We start from the raw sequence: 11,997 nt of genomic DNA on the forward strand, positions 1-11,997 counted from the left end.
AAGAATAGAAAAAGAAAGAATAATAACAAAGGTTTGTGTCTTGGACTTTCTGTCTGAGCCAGCTGACTGTGATTGGCCATTAATTAGAAACATCCAACATGGACCAATCACAGATCCACCTGTTGCATTCCACAGCAGCAGATAATCAATGTTTACATTTTGTTCCTGAGGCCTCTCAGCTTCTCATGAGGAAAAATCCTCAGGAAAGGATTTTTCATAAAAGATGTCTGTGACACATGTTTTCTCTTTTCCCGTTTCCCTCTTGTCCTCCACGTGTGCCCTGCAGAGAACAGCAGAGCTCCCTCAGCTTCATCCTCTGCCCTCAGAGATTTGCACACATGGATGGCTGGGAGTCTCAGCTCTCAGCCTCTCCTCTAGGAAAAATCCTCCTTTAGAGCATTTCTGGCTCTGAAATGGTTTTGATTCACTAAATTGACTTCATTTTCACACTGGGGTGGCCAGGACTGCCCACAACCCTTCACATGTGACCCCACCGGTGATAAACAGACAGCAAAAGTCACCTCTCCCTGCTTGGTCAGCATTCCAGATCCTGGACACTTGAGGTCCCTGCTCCCAGAATGCTACAGGGACATCTCCTGGTCCATTTCTCCTCCACCACAACCACAAAGGCTTTTCTGGAGAAGAAAACAATTGTTCCAACTGAGACTCGGACATTTTATCCCATTTGGGATGACTCCTCTCACCAAGAATCAGGGCTTGGCTCCTGTCCTTGCTGAGCTCCAGCAGATGCCCAGGACCACTCAGGTTTTCAGTGTTGGCCAAAAGGATCCAATTTTTGGATCCTGGGGATTTGCTGCCATCTGGACCTTGGGACACTGACCACAAGCCTCTGGGCCCAGCCCTTCAGAGCCTTCTCAGGCCACTGACACAACCTGGACTTGCCTGGCTGTTGAGGATCATGCAATGCTCGCCTCCAACAACCCTGGGCAACCTCCAAATCCTCATTCGGACCATCAGATACTGACCAGAGAAGTGTCCTCACACCTCAGCCCAAGTTGGGACCTAAAATGCCCTGGATATCAAAACTCTGAAATCAAGAGGGGCAATGGAAGAGCACAACCAACATCAAAGACAAGGTTTAATGTCAGAGTTTCCAGACTGGGGAAATGCAGAGAAAGAGGGAATGTGATGGAAGGGGCATCACTGTGGGAACCCAGAACATCCCTCTGGCAGTCCAGGACGGCCAGGACTCCTGCCAGGGGGCTCAGAAGCCCTGGCAGGGAGCCCAAAACACCTTTGTTTTGATTATGACCTGTGGAGCAAATTACCAACCTTATATGAAGACCAGCAATCCACAAGAGTTTAAGCAGAATGATAGTGAAGTTATCACGGGGTGAAAAAGTAGATTTTGGGGTTTCTGGTATGAGGGTTCAGGAGGCAGGATGGAGGGAACTGGGCATGTCCAGCCTTTCTCCTTCTTCTTCTTCTTGGCCTCCATCCTCTGCTGTGATGTTGGCACTTACAGATTGGTTTAGAGTAGAAGCTCACTGTCTAACATAGGTGATAGGTATTGGAAAGTAATTGTAAACATTGTGTATGGAGTTTTTAGTGCAAAGGCATAACATAAAGACATAACACCACCTCAGGGGGAGGCAGAGTGCCTGGAACTGTCCTCTTGGGCGGACCTCGGCAGGGCAGGAGAAAATTTTTTATAGATAAGATACAATAAACAACCTTGAGACCGAGAACCAAAGAGCCCTGACTCCTTCTTCAAGCGCCAAGCTGGTTAAAGAGACTTTCAAACTTTTCTTGGGGTCACTCTGATAAACCAGAGATCCCGACACAGCACCAGATACTTGGAACAGCTGCAAAGCTCAGCCCGGCCTGACAAGGCTGAGAGAAACTGGGGACAACTCTTTACAGCATACCCACAAAGCCACAGCGCACCAGGGCCACGGGATGACCTAAATGATGACACCACAGCTCTCCAAAATCCTGGTCACGTCTTCGGCCTGCCCAGGCAAGAACCATCAGCAGCAGGATTTGGTCACTGTAATTTGCAATTAATTAAAAGCTGTCACCAAGGTCAGGTGGGCATGGCCTCAAGAGAGGGAGGTGGAATCACATCATTCACAAAGACACGCCGGAACCATGAGAGGGGAGGGACCACACTGGTTGTCTGTTAGTAATTATTAGGTTTTGCTCAGAGGGACACGATGTTAACATTTATAGAACAAAAGTTATGAAACCTCGTGGCTTGAATGCGGAATGAGAGAATCGAGGTCACAGCCCCGGCAAAAAGGGATCAGGTTTGTTGTTTGTTTACTGGATTTCTAAACCAGGTCAAGGAATGCACTTTAAATGACAGCGAATGCTGTCTTGTAAATTTGAAAAATACAAATGGAAGCAAACATTGGAACATCTCAGCCTGACTGTGCTCTCGTTTTCCAGATTGTCTCTCGATCTCACTCAAGACACAAGGCCAAGAAATCTCTTTCATCCATCACAAGGAACTTCCAGGCACCAGGACCTTGCCAAGCTGTTCCAGAGTGACCTGCCCAGGAGCTCCTCAAACCTCCCTCAGCATTCCTGGATGGACACAATGACAGATGGACATCCAGCGGCACAGAACAGAGCCCCAGTCTTCACAAGGCACCCACAAACCAAAGCACACAAGTGCCACAAAATTATCTCACTGATGACATCGCAGATCTTCAGGGCCCTGGTTGCTTATTAAGCCCTCGCTGAAACACATTGAACAATCACATCCACCCAAATGCCAAATTATTAATGCTCCTGCCAAGGTCAAATGTACACAGCAACAAGAGCTGGACACGGAACTGCAAAATTGTGGGAGGGAAAACATTCCCCACCTCATTAATCACTAGTAACGAAAGAACTGCTGCCTCAAAAATACCCCAAGGCCATGGCACAAGGCTGTCCCACCCATCCAGGACCAGCATAAAAGCCGGCCCAGAGCCTCTCTCCCTCAAACACTTCTTCTCAAGCCTTCTCCTCCTGCTGACTACCAGGTGAGCCTCAATACCCTGAATCCCCTGACCCTCCTGCTCCTGCACCTCTCACCCCTCTCTTCCAGCATGCTCAGCCCCAGCCCCAGCAGCTCTCACGCCTCCCCACAGCCCCACAACAGCCTCCACACTCCATCACCCTGCTGCATCCCCACCCGGCCTCACCCCTCTCTCTTCCAGGCACCCTCCACTCAACACCCATGGCCTGCAACAACATCTGCCGTCCCTGCGGACCCACCCCGCTGGCCAACAGCTGCAACGAGCCCTGTGCCCTGCAATGCCAGGATTCCCGAGTTGTTATCCAGCCTTCCCCTGTGCTGGTCACCCTGCCAGGACCCATCATGACCTCCTTCCCCCAGAGCACCGCCGTCGGATCCACCTCGTCGGCTGCCGTGGGCAGTGAGCTCAGTGTGCAGGGACAGCCCATCTCTGGCGGATTTGGTGGCTTTGGTTATGGCCTTGGCTATGGCCGTGGGTTTGGCTACGGGCTGGGAGGCCTGGGCTGCTATGGCAGAAGGGGCTATGGCTACATCTGCTAAGGGCCCTCAGCACCACCCCTGACACCAACCACTCCCTCCATGGAACTCATCTCAGGCATTGAAGACACATCTCTGGGATCAGATTCTCAAACAGACTCAGCACTTCCAGCTCCTGCTCTGCGGGCACCAACCAAGGCAGCAGGCCTACTGTCCCCAAACGTGGCCCATCTGCCTCCTGCTCTTCTCCTGCTCCCTGCTCTCCATGGACCCTTTGTCTCTGTCCATTCCCCTCTGAACAAACCCCTTCTCCCAAGCCAGAGACCCTCGGGCACCTCTGCCTGGCTGCTCCCACTGTGGGACAGGAAACCCCCGATGCTCCGGCCAGGCCTGCTGCAATGAAAGGATCTGTGCTGATGTTTGTCCTGTTCCACCTCAGACCACCTCCATTTTATTTATTTCTCCTGCTTTTTACTTGGTTTTTTTGCCTCAATAAAGTTTTCTTGCATCATGATTCCTTTTTCTTTCTTCTACCAAGCTTCTTCCAACCACTGACAGCCTCAATCCAAGTTTCAATTTTCCATCAGCTCCAACAGGCCTCAGGTTTGGTGTTCACCCTTTTTCCACTCATCCCAGAAGAAATGACCCTCCAAGATGCCAAGGCTTATTCAGGGAAATATCTCAGCCCAATATTTCGCCTGGTTTAATTTTTCCTTCCTTTTTGACCAATCTCCTTCCCTAACACCACTCCATAAGGAGAAACAGAAAGGAATTCTGGAGGTAGGGGAGAAAGGAGGAGGAGAAAAAAGAAGTGGGAAAAATGTGTTATTCCCTTCCATGGATTCCGCACTGACTTCAATGTCCCTATTTGTTGCAGTAAGGTAGAAAAATTATATTAAAAATATTTTTAAAAATTATAAAAAATATTTTTACAAAAAATTATAAAGAAAGGCCTCATAAAATCAAGCCTGCTCTCCTACAATCAGTGGCTGGCCTTGTCAAGTTAGCACTTTGAAATTCTCCACGTGGGAGCAATCCTCGTATGAACAGTTTGTTAACAAAACAATCTATTCCTGCTTGAAAAAAACAACTTACACCTGTACAAACTGTTTTTACAATGTTAGATAGAAAAATGATAATTATCTCTCACAAACAACTTTTCCTGTATGTACACAAAGGGCGTTTGAGTGACCAATCAATACAGAATAACAATTTATTACTAACCAATAAAGTAATTGGCAAGAAATTACCAACCAATTGGAGTCTGTAAAAGTGTAAAAAAACGAGTTATGTGAATAAAGAATGGGCTTTTGGAGTTATAAAATGGAATTATAGTCCAATATCCATTCCATAACCTGTAAGGAACCAACCAAACAAGCTCTGGTCCCTTTCGCACAGGGAAAACTTCCCTCATTGTCCAAGGCATCTCCTGTGTCCTGCGTCAAAGCCAAGGCCAAGGAATGGCCACAAAAACCATCCCGTGCCTCACTTCAATCCCTGGAAGCATTCAAGGCCAGGATGGGTTGGTTTATAAACAATTCCCCATGGAATTAGAAATATTTGGTTTGGAAAGCAAATATTGAAAAACTCCTTCCCGGAATTCCCCATCCCTGAGAGGGGCCAACATCCATGTGGGAATGGCACTTGGGGACATGGTTTGGAGTGGCTTTGGCACTGCTGGGGGAAGAGCAGGACTCAGTCTCAGAGGGCTTTTCCAATCTCAATAATTCCACGATTTTATGCCCCTTTGGAAGCTGATTTCAAGATTTCAATTCCTTACAATAAAAAAATAAAAATAAAAATAAAAATAAAAATAAAAATAAAAATACTAAAACTAAAACTAAAACTTAAAAAACTAAAAATAAACTAAAAATAAAATAAAATAAAATAAAATAAAATAAATAAATCTAAATCTAAATCTGAATATAAATATAAATATAAATATAAATATAAATATAAATATAAATATAAATATAAATATAAATATAAATATAATCCTTACAATAAATTTAAATATATTTATATATTTATACAAATATAAATATTGAATTTTGCCATCTGCAAGCTATGGCTCAGTCCCTCTTCTAATTGTGGCCAATCCTAATGAGTCACGTCATTGATAAGAACAATAAACCAGTGATAAGACAATGAAAACCCCCTGATAAAATCCCACTATTTCGTTATCCACATAAATAATTATAAATTAATTCTATGTTCCCTTTTACGTCTCACCTAAGTTGACAACCTTGGAGGTTTTTCCCAACCCCAAAATTTTAGGATATGATTTAATTTGTAGAGTGGACCTTCCCATCAAACCCTATAGCAACAAAATATAATAAAATGTAATTTATATTAATCCAGCTTTTTTTGGTGCCTTTCACAGTGAGTGTTTAATCAACCAGAAAAATTAATTTCATGACACTCTGGTGTGGAGGTGAAAGTGCTGTTCATCTTTTCCATGTCCTATGGAATCAGGACCCCTGATTTTCAACATAATAATAATAATAATAATAATAATAATAATAATAATAATAATACCCTGAAAACCAGCTGCAATTGATAAATCCATCAACAGACCCTTGCAAGCAGATGGGGAAGGAAAAATAACCCCATAAAGGTTAAAAAAAAACCCAAAAGCCTCCTGTTTTAAGTAAATCCATAAAGCCCCACCAGGATAAATTGGAATAAATGCCAAAACCAAACCACCAGGCAAAGGCCTTCTAGGGGAGACAGGCTGCCAAAAAAATAGAAAACACCTGGTAAGTAAACTCCACCTAACGAAATTATTAAGATTAAGCAATGAGCCCACAAACACAGAGGGAGAAAGGGAAAGGAATAAATTTTAACAAAAAGAGGGGAAAAACGGCAGAAAACAAAAAAATGTAACTTGCGGGAAAGAGGGATGGACAATGATCCAAAGTCAAAATGCTGCCAAAAATGTTGATAAAAAGAACAAATTCTGAAATTTCCCAAAACAAATGCCCTGGGTGCCTCAGACCCCTCAGCTCTGCACCAATTCCATGTCACAATTCACAATCCCCAGGGTCCTTGGACCACCAGTTTTGGGTGTTGTCACCTCCTGCCCTCCCTGTCCCCACCCTGATGGAAAATTTGGGACAATCCGGAGGTCAGGGAATTCTGGAAGGGTTTGGGTGGGAAAGGACCTTCAAGATCTTTAATTCCAACGTTTTTGCCTGGGCAGGGACAACTTCCACCATCCCAGATCGCTCCAAGCACCATTCCATGATTCCATGATTCCACTATTCCATGACTTGCTCCAAGCCTGCCATCCTGGTTGCTCGTTAGCTGCTCCAGAGCTAACGAAGCTCATCAAGACTCATCACGTGCAAAACCCACCAGGCACGGAGAGAAATTCCCGATCCATCGGGAGCCGGCCAGGAGCCCTCGCTCCACCAGACTTTTGGGACGCAGCTAAAAACGCCTTTGGGACGTCCTGAAACCACGAGGGATGATCCGAGCTGCTGCAGAGTGATTTTAATGATCTCCCCGGAATCCCTTAAAGCACCACATCACGACAGATCCGTCCTTTCGGGGCCGCCTGGAATCCTGGAGGATCGGGAAAAGGATTCTTGCCCCGGGTTTCCAACCAAATCCCTTTTGTCTGTTTGCTCACCTTAAATATCACCTAAAAACCTGCGCTGACCTTTCCAGCTGAAAGGACGGCTCTGTGCTGTTAATGGTTGGGATTTGTGACCTTGGAGATCTTTTCCAACCAAAATAATTCCATTACTATTCCAACTAAAACAATTCCATTAATTATTCCATAATTCCGGCAAGAACAGCGGCAATATTTTGGTTAAGAGGAAGTTTGGCATCGTTATTCCTCAACAAGAGATGACCCTTAGATTCTCCTCCCTCTGCTAATTGAAATTCCCATCAATCAGAATTAAATTAAATTCCTTCAAGAAGGTGCCAAGCTCAACAGGAGCCCACGGAGAAACGCGGCTGTCACAATTGGAAATGGAATCATGGAATGCTTTGGGTTGGAAAAGACCTCCAAGGTCATCGCCTTCCAACCTCGCTCCACCATCCCACGTTGCTCCAACCTGGCCTTGGACACTTCCAGGGCTCCAGGGACAGCCACAGCTTCTCTGGGAATTCCATTCCAGCCCCTCACCACCCTCACAGGCAGGAATTCATTCCCAATATCCCAAATTCCCTCTGTCAGTCCAAGCCATTCCCCTCGTCCTGTCCCAAAGATTTCAGCCAAATCAAACTTTCCACGGGAAGCAAAGGAAGCAAATCCATCGGCCCCATCCCTTCCCTGCAGGATCCCAGTGCCAGCATCCCGTTATTCCTCACCCCGGGAAGGGAGCCCAAGTCCCTCCAGCCTGGAAAAGCCTCTGGAGTGACGGCTCTGCCCAAAGCAAACCCCGCGGCCTTGGAATTCACCACTCTGGAGAAAAGCCGCCCGGACAAAGGGATTGGGAGAATCAGGGCATGGAACCAGCTGGATTTCAGGGTCCTTCCCAACCCAAACCATTCCATGAGGATTCAGGAGCCCAACCCGTTCCCCTCAACAGGGCCAAACTTTAAAGGGAATTGTTGGGGTTTCTGCCTGGGCCTGCCTGGGCCCGTGCGCACCAGGCCAGGCCCCGAGCCTTCCTCCCCTCCCGGGTTTTGTTATTCCCTGGCAGGATTGCTCAGGAACCCGGAGAGGGCTCAGGTGCGGGCTGAAATTATATTTATAATACAATATTATTAATTTCTCGAGGACTGAAATTATATTTTCCACTCCCAAAATCCGCTGTTACTCAAGAGGACTTTGTGAATTCCTGCGGCTCCCAGGTGGGACAAAAACAACATTTCCCAATTTGCCAAGGAAAAGGGAAGGAGAAGGACAAGGACACCGTTTGGAGAAGCCAAGCAAACAGAGATGAAGATTTTTATGAATGAATATTTTAAAATTTATAATTTATTTTATATAATACATCAAATAAAATATAATTTGTATTATATATAATATAATTAATATTTAATATTTATTATCTTATATATTTTCTTATGTAATATAATATAATATAATATAATATAATATAATATAATATAATATAATATAATATAATGTTATGTTATATTATGTTATATTATATTATATTATATTACAATAATTATAATATGATATATTTCTATATAATATATTTTAAATTATATATATAAAATATATATTTTTATATTTTTGAATGAATTCATTTTTTATTAATTTAGAAACTATTTGGGCGTATGTGCATAGTTTCTAAATTCATAAAAAATGAATTCATTCATAAATATAAAAATATTTATTTCCTGGAGAGCCAGGAAAGCAGAATCACCGACATGGGGGGGAAAAAAATCGTCCCAAAAAATGCTTTCCATCCTGGAGGAGTCCTGTTCTCCAGCTTCATTCCCTAAGGCTGGAATTTCAACAGGCCAGGGGGAACGCAGAGGGAGCAGCGTGTTAAAAAATGGGATTAAAACATCAGCACTCCAAGATTTGGGCTGTGGAATAAATGGGAGTGGAATAAATGGGATTGGATTTTATTTATGGAATTTTATTTATGGAATTTTAATTCATTGGATTTTATTTATGGAATAGTTCAGACTGGTTCAAGACCCCGGAAATTATATTTTCCACTCCCAAAATCCGCTGTTACTCAAGAGGACTTTGTGAATTCCTGCGGCTCCCAGGTGGGACAAAAACAACATTTCCCAATTTGCCAAGGAAAAGGGAAGGAGAAGGACAAGGACACCTTTTGGAGAAGCCAAGCAAACAGAGATGAAGATTTTTATGAATGAATATTTTAAAATTTATAATTCATTTTATATAATACATCAAATAAAATATAATTTTGTATTATATATAATATAATAAATATTTAATATTTATTATCTTATATAATATTTTCTTAAGTAATATAATATAATATAATATAATATAATATAATATAATATAATATAATATAATATATTAATTATAATATGATATATTTCTATATAATATATTTTAAATTATATATATAAAATATATATTTTTATTAGTTTATATTTTTGAATGAATTCATTTTTTATTAATTTAGAAACTATTTGGGCGTATGTGCATAGTTTCTAAATTCATAAAAAATTAATTCATTCATAAATATAAAAATATTTATTTCCTGGAGAGCCAGGAAAGCAAAATCACTGACATGGGGGGAAAAAAAATCATCCCAAAAAATGCTTTCCATCCTGGAGGAGTCCTGTTCTCCAGCTTCATTCCCTAAGGCTGGAATTTCAACAGGCCAGGGGGAACGCAGAGGGAGCAGCGTGTTAAAAAATGGGATTAAAACATCAGCACTCCAAGATTTGGGCTGTGGAATAAATGGGAGTGGAATAAATGGGATTGGATTTTATTTATGGAATTTTATTTATGGAATTTTAATTCATTGGATTTTATTTATGGAATAGTTCAGACTGGTTCAAGACCATCCATTCCCATAATTTCCTTGGTCCAAAAGTGGATTTAATTTTTCCACTGTTCCTCTTGTTTAATCACTGGGGCGGTTTCAGAGTTGTTCCAAACCTTTATATAACTTAAAAATATTAAAAGACAACAGTCTCACGTTTCCATGGTGACGGAGACAGCGGGAATTCACAAGCATCTCGTTTGTAATCAAGGCCTAAAAGTCATGGAAATTCACTTGGAGCCCCCCTGAAAAGCTCCAGGCAGAACAAAGAGAGGCTGAGCCCAGGAATAAAATCATGGAATGGTTTTGGGTGGGAAGGGAGCTCGCCCACGTCCCCAGGTGCCACATCCCACCCCTCAGAGATGTCCTGATTTTCCTCTGGAAGCATCCAAGGACAGGTTGGACGGGGCTTGGAGCACCCTGGGATGGTGGGAGACGTTCCTGGCCATGGCAGGGGGGTGGAATTTGGTGAAATTCCCTTCCAACCCAAACCATTCCATGATTTGGTGATGGAATGGATTTTCTCGGATCAGGATCCTTAGAGAAAAGGGCAAAGCTGCTCTGTTATTCTGTAAAAATCAGGTTAAATTGAAAAAAAAAAAACACCAAAACCCATAAAAACAACTACCCCGAAACAAAATATTTCCAAAACTAAACCTAAAGAGCGACAGAAATGTGAGGAAAAACCCCAAAATTTTACTGACTCACCCTTTCCCAGCCTCCATGCACGTCCCAAAGGAGAAAACCTGGCGGGTTTTGGGTCTTTCTGCTCCCAAAAAAACCACGGCTGGACGTGAGGGAGCCGTGGAGAGAGGAGAGAACATGTGAGCAGCACCCCGGGCACTGCTGAGCCAGCCGGCCAAATTCCTGGAAAAACTGCAAGTCAGGGATTGTGCCGGGGCTGGAAAGGGAATAAAAGGGTTTTGTGGTTGGTTTCTCACTGTGACCCAACTTGTCCCCTCATGAGAAATTTGAATTTCTGGAGTTTAGGCCATAGGGTGAAAGCTGCTCCAAAAGTCTCGGGGTGTCCTCAGCTCTGTTGTCACCATTGCCAGGTGTCCTTTATCCTTCTAAAAATATATTTTGGGTTAAAAATATATTTTGGGTTTTTTCCTTGAGGAGTTTGGGGGTTTGGGGCGTGCTGATCCCAGCGAGGGAATATCTGATGGAGGGAAAAATTTGGGGTGAATAAATTTCAGGGGGGACCCCAAGAGTGAAGAGTGGGCAGTGCTGTGGGGGCATGGAGGGGTTGGAGCCTCCTAATTTGGGGTCTCCATCCCCCCGGAAAAACTGCAAAAAACTCTGGAAAAACTGCAAAAAACCTCAGGGATTGTGCTGAGGCTGGAAAGGGAATAAAAGGGTTTTGTGGTTGGTTTCTCACCGTGACCCAACTTGTCCCCTCCTGAGAAATTTGAATTTCCCCGAGTTTTGGCCACGGGGTGAAAGCTGCTCCAAAAGTCTCGGGGTGTCTTCAGCTCTATTTTCACCCTGGCCAGGTGTTTATCCTTCTAAAAATATATTTTGGGCTTTTTTCTCAGGGTTTTTGGGGGTTTTGGGGTGTGCTGATCCCAGTGAGGGAATGTCTGAGGGAGGGAAAAATTTGGGGCGAACAAATTTCAGGGGGGACCCCAAGAGTGAAGAGTGGGCGGAGCTGGGAGGGCATGGAGGGGTTGGAACCTCCCAGTTTGGGGCCTCCATCCCCATCCCAAAGACTCCAGGGAGGGAATGGGAATGTGGGTGTGGATGGGGCAGCTCCCCCCTCCCCAAAACTTCGGGAAATACGGGATTACCGTATTTACAAATGGGCGTGCGCGCCGCGGGTACCGTAATTTTTCCACTGCGCATCACACCGGTACCGTAATTTCTAGCGCGCATGCGCATTGCCGCCGCCGTTATTTCAAATGCGCATGTGCAAAAGAAATACCGGATTTTTTTTTTTTTTTTTTTGAGTGTCCGTCGCGCTACCGTAATTTCACGGTGCGCATGCGCACTGAAAGGAACGTATTCTAAATGCGCATCATCACACGGTTACCGTAATTCCAGGTGCGCACGCGCAATCACAACTAAAACAATTCTGATCGTGCCTTA

General features: G+C 43.8%; 1 protein-coding gene across 1 annotated transcript; it reads left to right on the forward strand.

Annotated features, from left to right (window-relative positions):
* The first annotated feature begins 2,229 nt into the window (after nt 1–2,229).
* On the forward strand, nt 2,230–3,529 carry LOC132075541 (feather keratin-like). The gene is made up of 3 exons (XM_059476104.1): nt 2,230–2,270; nt 2,850–2,984; nt 3,157–3,529. The coding sequence occupies exons 1-3, from the start codon at nt 2,230–2,232 to the stop codon at nt 3,527–3,529; spliced, it is 549 nt and encodes a 182-aa protein (XP_059332087.1).
* Nucleotides 3,530–11,997: the final 8,468 nt, after the last annotated feature.

This window comes from Ammospiza nelsoni, chromosome 1, assembly GCF_027579445.1.
Source record: "Ammospiza nelsoni isolate bAmmNel1 chromosome 1, bAmmNel1.pri, whole genome shotgun sequence".
Classification (NCBI taxonomy): Eukaryota; Metazoa; Chordata; class Aves; order Passeriformes; family Passerellidae; genus Ammospiza; species Ammospiza nelsoni.